Consider the following 20296-nt stretch of genomic DNA (forward strand, 5'->3'; position numbering starts at 1 on the left):
CCCAGTGAAGCTGGCCCAATCTTGGCAAGGCCTTTTATTGACAATGCTCATATTGTAACGGTGTATCACACTAGCAAAGTATCTGAAGAGTTTTAATTAAGCATTTCGTGTGTACTTAGCCTGACTATGGCTTTCTGCCCTTAACAGCTTTGCAGCTTCATCCTAGACTATCTAACACCACCATTGCATGAAATGGCCTCGTGTGGCTGTAAAGCTGCAATGGACAACTTCTTCAGCAAAACAAATGGGCAATGGCTGCAAGAGGCGTTTGCTTTGCTTTCTTTTTATGTTTACGTTACTGGCATTAATGGAGTTACAGAATCCCCAGTGAGGGTTCTTCATTGATGTATAACATGAACAATTTTGTAGCCTCTTTTGGAGTTGGTTCTTCTTCCTGCCAGTCTTCATAGATTGTCTTCAGATGACCAGAGGTCTTAGTTTGCTTTTAACTCATATATTTCCAGATGAGATCTACTTCCTACATACTAGAAAGCTCTAACAGCAGATTCAGTCTTCCTAAAACAAGACACTAGAGCAACCTAGGACAGACACCTGCTTGTTTGAAGAAGCTGTTTCTCACAGTCTACTGACCTACTGCTTCTCTTTAATCTCCCTTATGTCAGAAAGGGTGCCGAAGATAAACTTAAAACCCCATAAAAATCCAAGAATTTTTACCCTTGGTCTCTGGAAAGGACCAGATCTCTTGTGGGGTAAAAATCAGGATGAATTGCTGTGATTGACCTCTGTGGGATTGTCTGGGGTGGGCATCCCTCTTCACACTCTGTGGCTGTGATTGGGGTAAGACAGAAATGTTCCAGCACGGGAATGAGCATCATACTGCTTGAGAGTCCTGTCCATGAGATCCCTGAGAAAAGCCTTGCTTCAAAATAAGCCAGGACAGAACGCTGAAACATGAGGCAGCGTGGATGGCAATATGTGTGAGATCATATAATGGAAAAACTAACTTCAGCAGGACCTGGGCTGTGTTTTAAAGGAATGTTGTCCCAGAGTCATCCCCAAACCCTTTGTTCCCTTAGCCAGGAGGCGATCAATTCCTAAGCAGGTCGGCAAGCCCGGCTGTCAAAGACAGCCATCAGTCCTTAGGTGACAGCGGTCTCTCAGTGGCAGTGTGATCAGCAGTGCTGATGATCTTTTGTTCTGTGCTCCTGCTGGAAAAAACAGGCTCAAAAGGGTTGTGAAAGGGTGCAGCCTGGAGCGAGCACAGCTGGGTCGCCTGGCTAAGGCAGCGGCGTGGGAGCAAGCGCCGGTATCGCAGGGTGGTGTTCCCAGCACCCCAGCTTGTCTGGCTACCATGGTCCACCTCAGCCAGTGGCACAAAAAAAATCAACCGTAGCATTGTGCTAATTTGTATCCCCCAGTAAGGGAGTCCCCAAGGCCACCCCGGCAGCCAGGAGGTGACTGAGCCTGCAATGTTTCTCCTCGCCCAGCTGCTGGGCAGTGGGGATGACTCGGGACATGCCCCTAAAATGTTTCCTGAGAAGATCCTGCAACACTGGGCAGCATTCCTCTCCATCAGTTTGGTGGGTTTTATCTTGTGTTTTGAGCATCCAGCATTTAACAGAGGGCAAACAGAAGGTTTAGGAGAGTCAGAGGATGAAATTCAAGCAAAAGCAATGGTTGCTCCTGGTGTGCGAGGTGGATGCAGAGGCTGGGGAGAGAGGAGCCCTCATGGCTGCTTAACTCCTTCTTCTGGTTTCCACTGTAATGAACAGCAGGGTGTCCTCCCCACCCACATTAAGAGAAGCTGCTCCACCTGAATTAAAATTATTTTTGGCTCACTACTGCACCAAATCTTTAGCTGCTGCCAACTGCTCACTTCAGCTTCAACTTCTACCAGCCTCTAGCCAGTTGGGTCTTCCCAAGCTGCCTTGGTGGGACTGGCAGCATTGATCATGCTGTCTGCTCCTCATTGTTTGCAGGAGATGGCAAACATCAAGAGCTTTGCAGCCTCAAGGAGGTCAATGGTATGTTTGTCCTCCAGGGTTTTTGGTACTGCAAAAATCATCAGCACGCTGGTACGAACTCAGCTGTCCCACTGCAGGAAGGATGAGCCACCAACATTAACCAGGCGTCTTCAGCAGATTTCTTCCAAAGCAATGCCGCACTTGGCAAGGTTGTGGGTGAGCTCTCTGGCAGTCAGCCAGTGAAACGCCACCAGCTTCCCCACCACAGGGATTTGTGCCAGCCGGTGGCCTGTCCCCAGCACGGCAGCGGCTCACACGAAGCAGGACAGTGCATTCCCACAGCGCTTGTTTGACGTGGGAGAGCGGCTGCAAATCCCCTGGGAGGAAAAAGCCACTTTTTCTCATAGCAAAGCAGAGTCCTGGGATGGGTCCTGAGCTGCCACCCGCTGTCACAGCCCCAGAGGTCCTTGGGCATTTGGTCTCTTCGGAATTACTGCAAGAGGTGCAAAGCCCTTAGGAAGGCAGGATTGAGAGGGGTTTTTTTTTTTCAAGGTTATTTTCTTTAAAACCTTTTTCATCTCTGAGGACTCAAGGAGCCCGATTCTGTAATCCAGCTGTCAGCATTACATGGCCAAACCAAGACATGAGGTGGTGGGAGAGTACCGAAATGCACAGTGTTTACAGGGGCTAGGCATTGGGAGGTGCATACGTGACAACAGCATCCAGTCCCACGGCTGCTTTGGGAGAAACAGTGTTATTTTCCTATTCATTTACTGCCTCAATGACAAGGCAAACATGGGGAAAAAAGAACTAGAGAGGGCTGAATCTCTTCCTTCCTTTGATTTCATTCTTTCACAGATCAATATCCTTTCATGCAACTCCCAAGCTGGGAAAGCAAACGTGTTGGACTGAAACGCAGTGCGAGAGCGAACTCCACCAAGAAGAAGGAGGGAAAAAAGACAGAGCAGAAATCTTTTGGGTGCAGGCAAACAGGTGGGGGGAGTGTCTGGTCTGCGAAGGCAGGGTGTCTGCAATCTTTGTAGCGATTAGATTTAATGGGACAGAAACGTTTCTCTCCTTCACGTCCCCTCCTCCTCTCAGCCTGAGGGGGAGAAAGGAGGGAGGTGGTGATGGGGAGGGGGGGGGGGGGGGGGGGGGGGGGGGGGGGGGGGGGGAGAAGATTTGAAAGAGTCTTTGACGTCAGCCCTGCCCTATAAAAAGCTGGCAAGGAGCTGGAAAGCGAAGATCGGAGCTTGTGGAAGAGCAAAGATGCCAACCCCGAACATCTCCACCTCTGCAGCCAAAGGCTTTCGCAGGGCGGTGTCAGAGCTGGACTCCAAGCAAGCCGAGGCCATCATGGTAAGACAACCCTACCCCACTTCTTTCCCTCCCCCTCCAAAAACCACAGCCTCTCCCTCAGCTATAGGCAGAGGCAGGCAGGGATAGATGGAGCAACATTGCCTTCGTGGGAGTTCTCCCATGTAGGTACCTCCAGGCTCCAGGCTGGCAAAGGGGAATTATCCGAACAGTTCTTTTTACATAGTGGTACATGTGAAATGCAAACACTTAGGGGGGATGAAAGCTTGAACTAATACAACACGCCCCCCCCCCCAACCAAAACCAAGGTGAATAACCCATAGACTTAAGGCAGGAATAACAAGCAATCCCCAGCGTGAAAGGCAATTTGAAAATCTTAATGTTCTCCTGATTTCAAGGCAATAAACTGCAGAGTTTTCACCTGTTCCAGCATAATGAAAAAGTGTGGCTGTTACTTCAGACAACATATGAGGCACAGGCAATTTAATCAGCTTGTTCGCTGCTGCTGTGTCTGCAGTTTCACTTTCTCCCAGCACATCCTTCCCCCAACCCTGGAGGAGCCAGAACAGCTGCTGGCAGCGGGTGCACCGGGAGGGGACCCCCTTGGGATGCTCAGCAGGAGGAAACCCAGGAATTGAGCCTATTTAGGGAGCAGGTGTGTTTGGCAGACATCTGCAGGGTGACTCCAGCAGGTCAGTTATAGGGGTCCCCATTTCCCTCCCCTGCGCCCACTGCCTTTTTCACTCGCTCTCCTCTGTGATGTTCTGACTGAGTAAAATCAGCCGCTACATAGGCAGTGAAAAGAGTTTTGGAGAGTAGAGTGTGCTGGAAAGGAAGGGAAACATTTAGGAAATAAGGAGGTAAGCATGCTTGCTCTAATAAATGGAAATCAGGGAAGGCTTCCCTCTCACACAACCGTTTTCATTCTGGCAAAATAATGAACACTTAAGTGGTTCTTGAAAACCTGGTATTTTCCAGGCTGCTCATCAAATCCATACTTGAGATGCTCATTGCTGTCTGGAGAAGGGGCAAGTGTTTGGTTATTACACACTCTGGGGTGCTGCTTTGTGTTTGATGGGAAATGGGTCACTGAATGAAGGGGCCAGAGGAATTTGGGTTCACCAGTTGTGCTGGCAGGAGCATGGCAGCTTTCTTGAGGTGAGTGGCTTCTCCAGCCTGGGATGGACATAAAACCTCAGATTCTCTTTGCATCCCTTCTTTGAAAGGAAACTCTCATAAGAATAAATAAAACCCCCCTTAGCCCTGGTAGGATCACTCTGAGAGCGGGCTGCATGAAAGGCTTTGCCCTTTGCTCTCACCTAGCATAGGAGCTCTCCACAATCCTGTCACTTTGCTGGCTTGTGCCAGGCAAGAGGCATGACTCTGCATTTGTATATGACATTGCGTGTCCCTGGCCCTCGTGGTGTTGGTGTGACCATGGGCGATGGGCCACCCAGCCCCTGCTCGCCACTGCACCGGGTCTGGCAGGTCTGAGGTGTTCCCTTGCCATTAACCCCCAGGGACCAGCACCCCACTGCTGGGGAAACTGTGCTGGGGGGGAAAAAAGATCTTTGCAATCCCAGAACTCATCTACACCGGCAGGTGTTTTACATGTCACCTGGGCCAGCAAAACATCAAACTTAGACCTTGGAAAAATGTTTTGTTATGTATTTAGTTTTTCTGCTGCTAATAGTTTTTACAAGACACCCTGGGACCGTAGCTGGAGCAGCGTTTGGTTACAAAGCACGCAAGCAGAGCCAGGCAGGAGACAGCGGTTGGAGGCAAACCAGCAGGAAGGAGTGCCCAGGGAAGCTGGGGTGGGACGTTACTGTCCCCATGCTGCAGAGAGGGAAATAGTCTTTACAATCCTTCCTGCTTGCTGCAAATAATGAGCCAGGAAAAAAAAACCAAACCTCAACAAAGTACTTTTACTCAGAGCACGGTATTTTTAATGACACCGCTTAGGCGGGGCACACTGAGCTGCGGCAAATTCAAATAAGGAAAAACAAAGTAACCCTTCATAAGAGGTGAATGACCGTATCAGAGTCAGGCCCCACTTAGGCAAATAAATGCTTTGCAAAATCAAATTAAACTTCTCACTGTAGCTAGATAGGCACTCAGAGAGCTAGTCTGCAAGGCAATTTGGAAATACCATGTAACAGTGCCTTCTGAACAAAGGCAGGTGTTTATCACAAGAGATCAGTTTGGTTAGTTTATATGCCAGATTCCTAATTTCCAGCAAAAGGAGGTAATACCCCGATGAGTGTAAATGTGAGATGCAGAGGAGAGGTCGATGAGATGGGGAGAGCACAGCCAGGCAACCTCTACCCAGCAGGGGAGGCAGCAGGCAGGCAGACCCTTCCCAGCGCTCTTCTCCCAAGCAAAATTCAGCCTTTTTCTTTTTTTTATATATATATATATTTTTTTTTTTTTTTTAAATTTACCCACCCAAAACATGCCAGCATGGAGCTAAGCAGCTTCCAGGAGCCCTCGACAGGGACTGAAACCCCCTTGCTCCTGCCTGCCAGGGGCCACCCAGTCCCAGCACAGGGGTCTGACTAGTCGTGGCTGCCTCTCCCGGTGTGGCTTTCCAGTCACACAGGTCTTCTCACTGTTTAAACTCCTTCCAGTCAGATTTTAACTTGATTTACAGCCTAAACATGGGAGTCTAATTTCCCTCCTCTCCCCTGCTCCACCCCAGAAGTAAAATCCTGCTGCACCTCTGCGCCTCTGGGCACAGTGTGATGAAACATCCTTAGCTAAAGCACTGCCTGGCTTGGGACTGCTGCAGAGCCCGGTTCCTGTGGCTAGCACAAGGCTATTTGCCCTGCTTATTGCACTTTAAAGTAAACACCGGCTTAGCTTTAAACATGGTAGCGATATAAAACACACGCTTAAAGCTGAGCACACGCTCACAAGGTTTTAAAAGTTGTGCCTCAGGATACTTATGAGATGTCTTCTCTCTTTGGGCATGAATACCGTTGATTTAGACAAGCAGCAATATGTGCTTATTTTTTAGAAGGTGTTTTTCTGTGCCACGAGGAATAAAGGGGGTGAAGATCAGCAAATATAATTTCAGAGGGGTATCTTTATTAAAAATGAACCAGATAGAAGTGTGTGGGCTAGCACCTATACGTGCTGCCTTTTTCAGGCTGCAAATAAAATGTCAGCTTTACACCGCTAAAGCATCAAAGAGGATTTTCACAGGAAACATTAGTTACTGATGATGGGCTTTGAAAATCAGAGAGAAAATGGGCTTAGTAGTTGAGCAGGCTGTCTTTTTAAAATGAAAACATTCTCCAAATTTTCACAAGGTAGGGAAGGAGCTGCTTGGTTAGCATCTGTCTCTTTTCTAGATATATTCAATGTAATGAGAGGGAAAACTGCAGCCAGCCCCACTCTATCTGCAGGTGCTAGATGGCTTTATGTGCTGCTCCTTCAGTGCTGCCCCAGGTTTCTTTTAGCGAGTTCTGATGGTTTGTCAGCTGAGCTGCCTCTAAATGGAAAACTGGTTGTAAAAAGACTGAGAACAAGTAAGTTAGTATATGAGTTATTTGTATAACAAAAGAAACAGCAATGATGGAAATAGTTTGTAGCTCACTGAAAATATAAATGAATGACCTAACATAACCCCAGAAACATAGTTGCAGCATTTTAGGTGCAATTCCAAGTAACAGAAATCTGCAGGAGTTTGTTGGGATAAAATGAATCTATAGATCAGTGAGAGGAATTTATTTTCTGGGGTACATGCATGCAGTTCCAATTAGACTTCAATGGGCAAACATCCATTTAATGTCAGAAGAAAATGTTGTGTTGGGTCCTGGAGCAGTTTAGCTAAGCTGCCCTGCTAATACACCTGGAAACAGTTCATGTTTCCTGGCCAGGCCACTGCTGTGGGCTTCAGCTGTCCCCCATAGTCTATCTTTTCTCAGATGACTTCATGTTTATCTAATGCCTCTCCACTTGAGTTCATCAGACACCTGAAAACTGTGGAAGATTGTTTCTGATTTTTATTTTTTGAAGGATATTTAAAACTGTTGCTAGGGATGGTGAGGGAAGAAGCCCACCCTCTAGTCATGCTACAAGGATATTTTACACAGATTTTTCCTAAAGCTCCTCATTTCCGATGAGGCTTTGGGCAACGTGGTCTAGTGGAGGGTGTCCCTGCCCGCAGCAGGGGGGTTGGAACTAGATGATCTTTAAGGTCCCTTCCAACCCAAACCATTCTATGATTCTATGAATTCTAAAGCCTCAGTCTTCATCACCAGATCTTTCTCTACAAAGCCAGGCAAGTCAGTCCAACCTTCCCCTTCTTCCTCTGCTGAGATACATCAGTCACTCCTCATCCAGCTACTGGGGATGCCTCTGATTTCCCCTACAGCTCTATCAGAAGTGTTATTTATTTCTGTTCTGCCTTCAGTCTCCGCGGTTCATTGGTAGACGTCAGAGCCTCATTGAAGATGCCAGGAAGGAAAGAGAGGCTGCAGCCGCAGCCACCGATGCTGCAGAGTCCACAGAGACCATTGTCTTTGAGGAGAAGGATGGGAGAGCCATGCTGAACCTCTTCTTCATGCTCAAGGGAACGAAGACTTCACCACTGTCCCGTGCACTTAAGGTATTTGAGGTGAGTACCTAACCCGTTGTGTGGGACTTAAGGAACATTCTACAGGTTTCCTGGCTGTTCTGTGAGAAATACCAGTTCAGTTTACTAAAGAAGACTCAGACTAGGTCTGCCTACTGCAAATTATCAGTTAATTGTCTGATATCCCCACAGTCATGCTTTGTTTATGCCCCAGTGTGGCCTCACTTTCCATCACTAAGAATGAGTCATACCTCTGTCTGGTAGTGCTGTTAAGCTCTGGGCTTAACTTTGCTTAATTACTGCACCCAACCACACAGTTTCACACCTACAATCCATACCCTTGTGGCTTGTAGCATACTCTGACAGCCCCCTCCACTGCTCAGCACTTCAACTTCGTGTGCAGGGCTCCGATCCCACGTTCAAAGCAAGCTGTGTGCCCTGCGTGGCTACAGACCGAACCCGCCTTACTTGTGGGTCAAGGCTTTGGCAGTCTCTGATTTCAAAATTACCTCCCTCCTTCAGGGATGATTTTGATTCACATGTTAAAGGTTCTGTTGGCTACCCCCCAGATACGCACCCTGTATATGGCTTTAATACCAAGGAAAAATGGTAACTAATTGAGCTTTTTCTCCCTAGCCAGCAATATAACATTACATTATCTAGGATCTCAGTACCATGAATGGAAAGACTGAGATAAGTGCTGCCTATTTAAACAGTAATCAAAACACGACCACTTGCATTTATGTACTACATTTTCATCCAGAAGGATTCAAAAGTGTTTTGCGAACTGAGGTTCTGAGATATGTTTTATCTACAATACTTTAATTCCGTTGACTTCAGCAGTGAGAGGATAATTTGTTCCTGTTAATCACTCATGTGGGTGGTAAGGGGCCTCTAGAGGTCTTTAGTCCAACCTCCTGCTCAGAGCAGGTCCAGTTACAGCAGGTTGCTTGGGGCTGTGCTCATTGAATTTTGAATATCACCAAGGTAGAGATCCCACAGTCTCCTTGGACCCCTTGAGCAGTCTTTGACTGCCTTCATGGGAAAAAGCTTTTTCTCTTTTTCTTTTTTAACGTCCTTGCTTCTAGCTTGTGCCCATTGCCTCTTGTCCTCCCCCTGTGTACTTTTCAGGCAAGTCTGGCTCTGTCTTCTTTACACCCTCCCACCAGGAACTAGTAGACAGTGAACCAATCTCCCCTGCCCCTTCATTTCTTAAGGCTGAACAAATCCAGTTTCCTCAGTCTTTCTTCATATAACATTGTGCTCCAGTCCCCTGAGCATCTTGGCAGCCCCCCACTGTACCAGCTACAGCACATCAATGTCTCTTCTACAGGACATGGTACTCCAGATGTGGTCTCCCTCATCCCAGATAGGAGGAATCACTTCCTTTGACCTGTTGTCTACAGTCTTGCTACTACAATTCAGTATGTGGTTGGCCTTTCTCGTCACATGGGCATGCTGCTAGGTCATATATGAATACACATGTTAATTATATAACACCTTCTTTCCCATGAAATGCAACCACTTCTGGGATAAAAACAGATCACCAACAACACTATACAGCAAAACCATTATCTAACAGCTGAAAACATTCAAAAAGGGTGTTTGGGAGATAAGTATTTCCCTGAAATTGTAGTGCATTCTAGCTATTCATTGCCCATGCAGTACTATCTCTGATAATCTTATGAAAAGTGTTCAAGATCTTCAGCAATTACAGAACATCTTGCATCTCCTCTAAGAGGACTGTTGCAAGAAAAGCTGTTTTCTGGGCTACATATGGGTCTTGTCTCAAGACTGAAAGAATCTGTAAGATAAGCTTGTCAGACAAAAGCCTTGGTGTTGCCATGGTTGGGGTCTCCTTCCTAGAAGTGCACAGATGCCAGATAAGGCATGAAAAAATCCATCAGAGTAAAATTTCCAATGCAACAGACTGCTTAGCAGGTATGAAACATAGAAGTGTAGGCTCTTGTACTTGGTAGATTTTATGTTACACTACATTTAAAGTCTATAATATAAACAATTTTTAAAACAGCAAGCAAGAAGCAGGGGCATCTTATGTTCAAATATTATTTGTTTCTTCCTGGAGCAATTTACTTGCTGCATCAAGAGCTTTCCTAGTAAAAAAGCTCTCTGAGCTTGCCACAAAGAGAGGTTTAAATATAATAAAAAGACAAGCATGTCAAGCCACAACAGAGGAAGATTCATTTCCCAGATCCCTCTGGCAATGCAGGTACAAGATATGAAAGCAGACGGGCATAATGACATTTGCCTCATCACGAACCAGGCTGCAGGGAAGCTGGTTTCACTCTTCTGTATGTGTTACATGCAGCCAAAGCATAGGTAATGCAATCACAGCTGTCAGATTAATGCAAAGGTATTGATTGTTGAGGGGACAATGTAATAGTGAAGTTGGTAGGTACGTTAAAAACCATGGCCCTAAATTTGATTTACCTGTGGCATCGCATCTGTTCCTTCTCATCTTTCTGCCTCTGATTAACAAAAGAAATCATGTCCCTTCCTCTACCAAAGATCTTGCAGAGACTTTGGAAAGGTTGGGTCATTGCCCAGGGACTTGGGCTTGTACTGCCAGCTTTCACTGAGCTAAAGAAAATATCCACAAATTTACCAGGGCCCTTTGGAAGACTATAGACTCCATTTTGTCCCTTTATTCTTTGGGGGAGGTCAGTTCTGATAATGAGCCCAAATTATATCAGTTCTGCTAGCGAACGCCAAATTAACGCTACTGCGGACTGGGTACGGCTCAGCCCCACAGGTTCAGCACCATGGCCAGCGCCGCGCCGCCTGCCCACTTCCGGGCAGCGCCTGCCCCTTCTACGTCATCGCCAACCCCTTCCCCTCCCAACCAGCAAAAAAGCACTTTTGCCTTAAGTGGGAGATTAAAGGAAAGGGTGTCATAGGAGATGACATTTTGCCACATCAATTTCCCCTCTTGATACGATCTTCTTTGCCACTGTGGAAGTCTTCTGTTGATAGTTACTGACCAGCCCCACTGGTTGTCTGTCCCAAAGGAAAAACTGTGGAATTAATGGAAAAGTGTGTTTATCCCAGTGGAGGGAAAAAAAAGAAGAAGAAAAAGACAAGAGGGAATTCATCCCAAATGTATCCATATGGACATCTTTGGGAAGTAGCAGCAGGTATTTCAAGTGTTGTTTAATGTTTTTGTTCTTTTCCATGTCCCAAAAGACATTTGAAGCTAAAATTCACCACCTGGAGACCAGGCTTAGCCGAAAACCCCGTGAAGGGACTGCTGAACTGGAATACTTTGTGCGCTGTGAAGTCCATAGCTCTGACCTCAATACTTTCATTAGCTCCATCAAGAGGGTAGCAGAAGACGTGAGGACCACTAAGGAAGACAAATGTAAGGAACTTACGAACTGTTTCATTTTTGCACAGAGGCTGAGCTGTAGAAACAGGGTGGAGATTTTGTTATTCCCGGAAAAAGGGAAGGGCTACCGTATGCTGAATTTGAGCAGAATTAAAAGACTGTCTCTGGGACACCTGAATCCTGAAAGCCACTTCCCTCCTTGTCCATGTCTCAACAGACTCCAGAGTCTACAGCCCATTCTTCTGGTGCCACATTGAAAAAAATAGAAATAGGAAATGAAATTTCATGCTTTATTCACACCTCTTCTACAGAGTTCTTCATCTCTACTCCATTGTTTTATATTATAAATATAGTTTCCTGCCTATGTGTCAGGAACTCTGTACAAGACACTCCCCATGCCATTCCATTCTGAAGACAGGGTGGTTCTTATTGTAAAATATCCCTAGAGGTCTGCAGTGATTGCTTTACAACCAGCTGGACCTTTGGATTTGCTTTTAATGTGAAGTCTAGAATCTTTAAGTAAAATCCAATTTTCATCTTCTTGTTTACTTTTGTCACAAAATACTCTGCTGAGAGATGAGCAGGGAAGTCATGAGGTGCAGATCATGGCATTAGACCTGATTCTAGGACAAGAGCATTGAGAGTGTTGGACTACTGTCCAGAAGGCATAGCTGTGTCATGTGCTGTTTGTTGTGTATGTGCATTTGGTATACCAGGCCAGACATATCTTACTGAACCTCAGAACCCCTTCACAGCAGGGGATGCTTCATCTTCACTTCCACAGACAGTTTTTCTTTCCCTCTCTCCACAGTTCACTGGTTTCCCAGAAAAATCTGTGAATTGGACAAGTGCCACCATTTGGTCACCAAGTTTGACCCTGACTTGGATCTGGACCACCCGGTGAGTTAGTCTTTGTGGGCACATCCTCATGTTGGGGTACTGAGCCTTCCCTCAGAGGCAGGGAGCTGGAGAACATCTATTAGTGCAGCTGATCAGGGAACTGTAGTGCAATCACCACCATGAGAGAAGTTTCTCCAGCCGGTGATGAACTTTGTTGGGTGAGAAATTTTAGTAACTCATTAAAAATCCTGTCTCTATTCCTGTTTGTCATCACAGGGCTACTCTGACCAAGTATATCGCCAGAGAAGGAAATCGATAGCAGAAATTGCTTTTCATTACAAGCAGTAAGTCTCTTTCCTAACATCTATTCAGGGATAATGCCATGTCAATGTATCCTGTTGGGAAGTCATTGTACTACCTGCACAAGACTTCTCTTCTTTTATGTTTTGTCTCCCCATTCAGCCTTGCCAGCTCTTTTTGTGTCCCTCTTCTCTCTATGTATTCCAGTCTCTTCTTAATTAAAAAATGTCTGTGGTCATTAATTCACACATTGATAAAGCCAGAATAAACCTCCTGCATAACAAAAGCCAAGTATAATTGCATCACACCTCAAACTTTATTTTGAAATGTAGCATCTCTTTTAGAATGACATCTAGTTTCAAGCACTGAAAAAGCTCCCACGTGCCCAGAAAACTTGTTCCAATTGTTTATTATCCTGGCTGTGAAAAAAATGTCAGTTTTATTTCTAAACTGAACTTTGGTAGCTTTAACTTTCACCCAGTGGATCATACATGCTTTTCATCTACTAGATTGAATTCTGCTATCAGATTTTTTTTTTTTTTTTGCTATGAGGGTATTTATAAACTAAAAGGTTCACCTCCTAACTCTTTCTGATAAATTAAATAGATTCCAGTAATGGTCTCATCATTGTCTTATATAGATTTAAGACTATCTCTTGTACTCCAGCTTAATACTCCTCTTCTGATATATGCAGTGATAGCACTCAGCCTCTTCACTACAACATCAAACAGAGCTCTAATATTCAGCTGGGTTTGTAAAATATTCCCTAGATCCTGTTCAGTAACACTGTCTTCCACTGTAACATCTCCCTCCCCAAGCAGGACTTTACCTGTAGATTTCTGTAGTGAGCCGTGCTGAAATCAGGCGATGGAAATTATATGGGTCACCTTCCTGAGCCACGCCTGCAACTGGTGTGATCCCAGAATGGCTTTCTGCTCTGTTAGGTTTCATGTTCTTTGCAGATTTGAAGCCCAGAATATAGACATTGATGGTTTTATCCTGTACTAATACTAAATGCACAGAAAGTCAGTGTGCCAGCAAGAGAGTCCTGAGGGACGCAGGAAGAAATACTGTCCTAAGATGATGCACCCATTTAAGATGTCTTCTCTCACGTCTCATCTGCAGGTTAGCATTTATGAGCCACTGTGTAGCATCCCTTCAGGCTGTTAATGGAAAAGGGACTATGCTTTATCGGTGTAATATGTGAATAGCTCATTTGTTCAAATACAGAACAGAAGGATTTAGGAAATACAATTGCTAATTATCATGCAGAAAAGGTAAAAGTGTCAGTATTCTTTAATTTCCACTTACATAAATGTTAAGATTTTCTTTTCTTGCTGTCCTTGATCTAACTGACAATTCCCTTGTTAGCTGCTTTTATTTCCCAGACACTTATTCATTCTTGGAGCTATCAGCCCCCTGAAGTTCAGGCACATGAAATTAATTTATTTTCACACAAAGTTTCGATTTTTTCCAGTGAAAACCATTTTTTCCCCCTGGAAAATATTATGCCTGCTAAGCTTTTGCTCATTCCTTGTTCATTTATAACCTCTGGCTAGACTAATGCTTTTCTCTGTGTCTATGTATTTGTTGCACCTGTACAAATGACCCAGTATTAAGGCTTTGTCTTTCCTGTCACCCCTTTGGTTTAAAGAAGATTGAGCAACATCATGCAGAGCTTCTCCAAAGTGCTTCCTTCTCAAAGGGAAGAGGAGCCCAGCTTGTGCTCTGCTGCTGTCAGTAACGCTGTGTTTGCCTTGCAGCGGGGACCCAATCCCTCATGTGGACTACACAGCGGAGGAGATTGCTACCTGGTGAGTGCTGATTTAATCTGTGACCTTTATTGGCTTCACCACTAGAAGTTGGGAATCAAAACCTAAATGGTTAGGGTGTGACCTTTTGAAAAATGTATCTGGAGTGCAAGCATCCTACTTAATGGCTTCTTATAAAAACCAGTAACTCATTGCATGGCATTTTATGGTAGGGACTGCATTCGGGAGAGCAAGTTACCTCCAAAACAGTGATGCTCTGTCTCCTCCTCTCTTGGGGCTGCACTGAGAACATTTTCATGCTGCAGCCTCCAGGAGTTTCCTCTCCCCAGAGAGTGAAGTAGGTAATTTGGAGTCCCACTTCTTTAAGGGGACCTGGCTTAGTAGCAGCCTCCAAACAAAGGGCAGTTATCATAGCTGCAGAAAGAAGTATGAGCCCCGTGGTGAATATCTGCATGGTACCTTGCTGGTGTCTCTCAGGAAACCGCTTCCTTTGAATATGATTATTTCCAGGAGTGTCGCTGCAGGAGTGTCTCTGAAAACAAGGCCAGCTCATGTGAGCTGAGTACACAGGCTCCTAAACAAGGTCATCTCCTGGTTATATTGACTGTCTTCATTGTGCAACTTCAGAAGCTAACTTACAGGGAATGTTTTAATTCCAGTTAATTCCCTTTACACAATCTTCTGACCTTCAAGGTCAGAAATAGGTCTGTGCAGATACAACTGCTGACTTTGCAGGCTCATTTGAATGTGGATCCATATGTTTACATAACCCTATCAATGCACACAGACATAGACTTAGTGGTGGAAAAAGGCAAAAGGACGAGAAACTTAGAGGCGTGAGTCCTTGATAGTGTATAATCAGAGGACTAGACACATGGCCACTGAACACCTGCTACCTCTCGTCCTGAAGGAAGGAGGTGTACAGCACCCTGAAGAGCCTGTATCCCACCCATGCCTGCAAGGAGTACCTTGAAGCTTTCAATTTACTGGAGAAATTCTGTGGCTACAATGAGAACAACATCCCTCAGCTGGAGGAGGTCTCCCGCTTCCTGAAAGGTGGGTACGAGCCTGGGGAACTCAGAATCAAGGTCTACCAGGGCTCCAGCACGGCGATGGCAGCTACAGCTGGGAAACATGAAGTCGAAGGAGGAGTGTGTGAGCTGAGATTTGGAAGGAGACCTGGTAGAGGCTTGTGCATTGCCAACAGAGGATGGGGTAGACCCCAGGTGGTGGGGACTGCAGCTAAATACAGTGGGCTGCAACTGAAGGTCAACCCCGTAGTCAAATGATCACACTGAGTACCTAAAGAGCAGATGTTGCTCCTTAGTAGGAGCGAAAAGATTAGACTTGGCACAGCTGAACCTTTAGTTTCCAGCACTGATGCTTTTCCTGTCTGTGCTGGGAACACGGGACACCAGCACAGCCCATGGGCAATGCACCCCCGCAGAAATGGTATGTGGTGTTTCAGAGAGGACTGGCTTCCAGCTCCGGCCGGTGGCTGGCTTGCTGTCGGCACGGGACTTCCTTGCCAGCCTGGCCTTTCGCGTCTTCCAGTGCACGCAGTACATCCGCCATGCGTCATCGCCCATGCACTCCCCTGAGCCGTGAGTATCCCCCAACCCTGATGGCCTCCCCTGCCCCGCCATTCCACCTGGCCAGCAATTAACCTTTCTCCCTAACAGACAAACTGTCCGCTCCTGACCACGTTTTTCTCCTTCCCCCTTGGGCATCGGCAGGGATTGCTGTCACGAGCTGCTGGGGCACGTCCCAATGCTGGCTGACAAGACGTTTGCCCAGTTCTCTCAGGTAAGGTGGTCATCTGCTTTCTCACCCCTGAGAGGGCAGGGCACAAGGTGGGAATCCAAACTGACCCCAGTCTCACCACCTAAACCCTTCTTGTTCTAGGGTTTATTTATATTAAAAATGATGTTCAGGAGCCCTAGTGATGGACTGAGAACATTAGTACAGAGTAAAAATGTCAGACCCTGCAGCAAAGTGTCTGTTGTCTCAAGGCAATAAAACAGAGCAATCCATGCATAAGGCTCTCAGACTAAATCTGTCCTGACGTTTACCCCTTCCCTTCTCTTCCCAGGACATTGGGCTGGCATCTCTGGGAGCAACTGATGAAGAAATTGAGAAACTTGCAACGGTAAGTTTTCCTCTTTGCTGGGTAGGGGCCCCGACCCCTCTAGCAGCACTTCTGCAGTATCAAGGGGACAGGTCCAGCCTGGTCTCCCCAGATTTGCAGGCTCAGAGCCCCCACCTGACCTGCCCCAGCCCTGCTCTTTCATGATGACTGTGCAGAGTGGAGATCAGTTAAACAGCAGAGCTCGCTTGCACATTAACCCAATTTTCTCGGGCACCAGAGTATCGTCAAGCATCGTATTTCTAACGACAGCACTGCTGGGACTCTTTAGGATGGGATTAAATGACATCCGCTTCCTTTGGCAGTCCCTCGGCAAGGTGACCCATCCGGCTCCAAGGGCACTGAATGGCAGCACCGCACAGCAGCCCAGCACGCAGGGGACCAGCCCAGGGACACAGTTTCCATCTGTCCCAGCAAGGCAGCAGCTTAGTTTAGCACTTTTCTCTGGCAGTGATGGGTTCAGAGTAAGGAGAGGGGACAAAGTGCCAGGCGCCCATTCATTTAAACAACCCCAGATGCCAGCCATGATGCAAAGGCTCAGAAGTGACAGGGAGATGAAGATGAGGAGCTGTGTCCCCTATGTGTTTTCTTTCTCCTTTCACAGCTTTACTGGTTTACGGTGGAGTTTGGGCTTTGCAGACAGAACGGGACAGTCAAAGCCTATGGAGCCGGGCTCCTGTCTTCCTATGGGGAGCTCATAGTAAGTCCCAGCACAACTTGCCTCTCTGCTCTAGACTCTTAACAGCAAAAAACCTTCTTCCTCTGCACAGCTCTAATGACTTTGCCTGATTTGTTCTCCACCTCTGTCTATCACATATCTGCTCTCCGATCCCCTTAATTTTATGCTGGCATTTTTGTGTGGTGTCCATAGCACTCCTTGTCAGATGAACCAGAGGTGAGGGACTTCGACCCTGATGCTGCTGCCATTCAGCCCTACCAGGACCAGAACTACCAGCCCGTATATTTTGTGTCCGAGAGCTTCAGCGATGCCAAAAGTAAACTGAGGTAGGACTGGGCAGTAAGGGAGGCCCAAACAGAAGGAAATGAAGTTATAATATATTGAAAAAGGGCTTGACACCATGGTTGCTTTCAGTGCAAGGTCTCAGAAGTACTCTGGAAACTGTTGTCATCTCTTTCAAAGCAATGTGATTTTCCAGTTTCTACAGGGTCCAAATTCAGTCCCTTGGATTCACCCAAGAGACCCCCAAAAATATGCTGGACTCAAGGGTTTGGGTGTGGAAGAGTTGGGTGGAGTGGGAGGCACTCTTGGAGACAAGACTGAGGGAGTGAGAGAAGGGACAAACCTAGCCTGCCTGCCTAGTTCTCATAGGAAGGAGTTACATACTATCTCCAATTCCCAAAGGGAGGCCAAGCAACATAACAGAGTGCTGGTGGTCCAGGAATTGGGGACCCAAACCACCCACCATGACCCCCTCTACTTCCTTGCTGCAGAAGGGCCAAGTGATACAGGTCAGATACCAGCTGTCCTTTATGGGAGCATCTTGCCAGCATGTGTCCTTCTGAAGTAGAGGCTTCTGCATCATGTAAAAGCTTGCTCGCTGGGAGAAAGTTTTGGGAGAGCGGTCAAGAGCTTCTCAAAATGGTGACATTCTCTGAATTTAGGATGCAGAAAGATGTTTGTCTTTTGAGCAGCTGCTGGGCAACTTACCCAATTATCATTCAACCAGCAAAAAAACCCCAGGCATAGTTAGCCGCTCGTGCACAAACTAAAAAGATTTGCTTGATGGGGATAGATTTATCCATAGAAAAAAAGGAACTTTTGCTTCCTAAGCTGGTTAACATGGGTTAGCAGACCTTAGACAGCATCCCACCAGTGTAACTGGGTTTCCCCATCCCATGGGACTGCAAAGAGAATGGAGTGGGGCAGCTCTACCCACAAACATCTGTTCAAAAGAGCATTTTCTTGGCCATACCCAGAATTGCACACAGGAGGAAAGCTCAGTCCTTTAACATTTGACTAACAGAGGAAAACTTTGCCTATACCATTTTATCTTAGCTTAGGAAAGGGATAGGATGAGATGAAGTATTACACAATGTACATGATTTTGCAGTTCCTGCAAGTGGGGTATTTCATATAAATAACATGGCAAGGACTGCTATATTTCACCTTCTGCTTTTATTACCCTCACTTGCACTGTTCATACAATCCAGAGTCTAGCTGCTCAAAAACAAGCACCTGGGGAGCTCATCCTCTCAGACACACTAGGCCACTTTAAAAAAACCCCAACTGTGGCCTAATGAGTCATTTCCTTGAATTTAAAAAGGAAAAATACACCACATACACAGCCATGATTAGGCCAGAGGGTTTTGATAGTGACAAGCACTGTAAATTATCCTCTTTAAAGAGCTCAGAGACCACACAGATGTTACTCTATGAGGTGAAAACATTAAAACGTCTGTGTTTTTCACAGCTGCCACCATAGACCTGATTATCAGTGTTATCCCTCAAGAAAAGCCTCTTTTCCCAGAAAGACAACTTTCCACCCCTTTTCTAGGGTGGACACATCCCCCCATGCCCTTCCAGGCACCCATGTCACGCTTGTATGCTTCAAAAAGGTGTCAAGTGAACACACCCGTGTTGGAGGGCAAGTTTCTAACCATTAGCAGCTGTGCTACCAGTCATCACTGTGGCTGACAGCATTAATAAAGGAGGTGAGCTGGTCCTTGCCTGGGAGGGCTGGGGATGCTGAAATAAGCTGTATCTTTTAGGAGCTGGACAGTATGTGCATATGCAGAAACCCCCTCTGTTTGCACTTGGTTTCGTTTCCCTGCAAGCGCCAGCCTGCAGCTTTGGCCGTGTTACCACTTTGCCCTGTCTGGAGCTGGTGGTGTTTTCTCCAAACCCCGGCAATTCAGGACCAGGTGTTCTCCACGGCATGCAGTACCAGCTGGAAGAGCATCTGAGAAAGGGATGCTGTTCCCCAAGCCCTGTGCCACAGCAGACCCACGGTAGCCACAAGAGGGTAGCCTAAGCTAAGCAATTCAGGAGCGAAAGGGTGACGCTTCAGCAGAGGCGAGGAGGATGCCTGTTGCTAGTACTGTTTGTCCCTTGGTCTTCCCAGGCCTTTCCAGCATGAGACTGTAGCCATGAATACCCAAACAGAGATTCCCAGTTCCATGCTTACACAGCCACTAAAGAAAAAATCCCCTACCTCGTCAAGTGTACAAATCTTAGTGTTAGAGGTGAACAGGAGCAACTTTGGGGAAACCTTACCTTGATTTGTTTCCACTTAACTGTATACCATTAGAAAGGTAGCAACAAGGTCTTGCTCTTGAGAGGCGTCAGGCTCATCACTGAGATCTAGACTCCAGTTTGCTTTGGGTACAGTAGTGCAATGTTGCTCAGCCACATGGCTCTGGTGATGTTATTCCTATCCCCTTGCCCAGGCCAGAGCCACTGCATGTCAAATTTATTCTTAATACAGCTTGCAGCTAGTTCCTCTCTCCCCAAGCAGAGATTAGTCAATAAATGAATGTCAGAAAGGATTTAGGATTATAATACTATAATACCACAGGCTTTCCCTGCAATTAGTTTCTAAATCTCCTTGGCATTTTTGAAAAAGAAAAAAAGAAATTGAAGAAGAGTATGCCCAGTGATGGCCACGGAGGCCCACAGGAACCTGCAGTCAAACCCATGGTCTGCCTTGCTGAACAGGAGGGATCTCAACTACTGCTATAGCCCTGTGGAGCTAGAAAGATGGGAAAACAGAGCGTTTGTGCTAACCTAGAAACTCTGCCTAAAGGACGCATTAACCTGTTGTGGTCTGAGTGAATGGTGATGGTTAGGAGGCAGACTCAGGACCCATCTCTTGTATCAAGCCCTCTGCACCCTTTCCTTGCAGGAGCTATGTGGCACACATCAAGCGTCCCTTCTCGGTGAAATACGAGCCCTACACGCACAGCATCGAGCTCCTGGACAGCCCTCAGACGATCTGTCACTCCCTGGAGAGCGTAAGGGATGAGCTTCACTCGCTGATTAATGCGCTCAATGTTATCAGTTAATACAAGAACTGGGCTCTTTCCTTCCCCTCTTCCCTTGCAGCCCCA

At 46.4% G+C, this 20296-nt stretch overlaps 1 protein-coding gene across 2 annotated transcripts; it reads left to right on the forward strand.

Moving 5' to 3' along the window:
* The first annotated feature begins 3194 nt into the window (after positions 1–3194).
* TH (tyrosine hydroxylase) lies at positions 3195–20285 on the forward strand. Of its 2 annotated transcripts, none has more exons than XM_054827253.1 (13): positions 3195–3344; positions 7663–7866; positions 11029–11203; positions 11982–12070; positions 12287–12354; positions 14074–14124; positions 14993–15138; positions 15551–15686; positions 15819–15888; positions 16175–16231; positions 16833–16928; positions 17100–17233; positions 20092–20285. In XM_054827253.1, the coding sequence occupies exons 1-13, from the start codon at positions 3195–3197 to the stop codon at positions 20249–20251; spliced, it is 1536 nt and encodes a 511-aa protein (XP_054683228.1). In that variant the 3' UTR covers positions 20252–20285. The 2 variants fall into 2 exon arrangements, with proteins under 2 accessions (XP_054683228.1, XP_054683229.1); XM_054827254.1 differs by having other exon boundaries at positions 3195–3284.
* Positions 20286–20296: the final 11 nt, after the last annotated feature.

This window comes from Grus americana, chromosome 5 (assembly GCF_028858705.1).
Source record: "Grus americana isolate bGruAme1 chromosome 5, bGruAme1.mat, whole genome shotgun sequence".
Taxonomy (NCBI): domain Eukaryota; kingdom Metazoa; phylum Chordata; class Aves; order Gruiformes; family Gruidae; genus Grus; species Grus americana.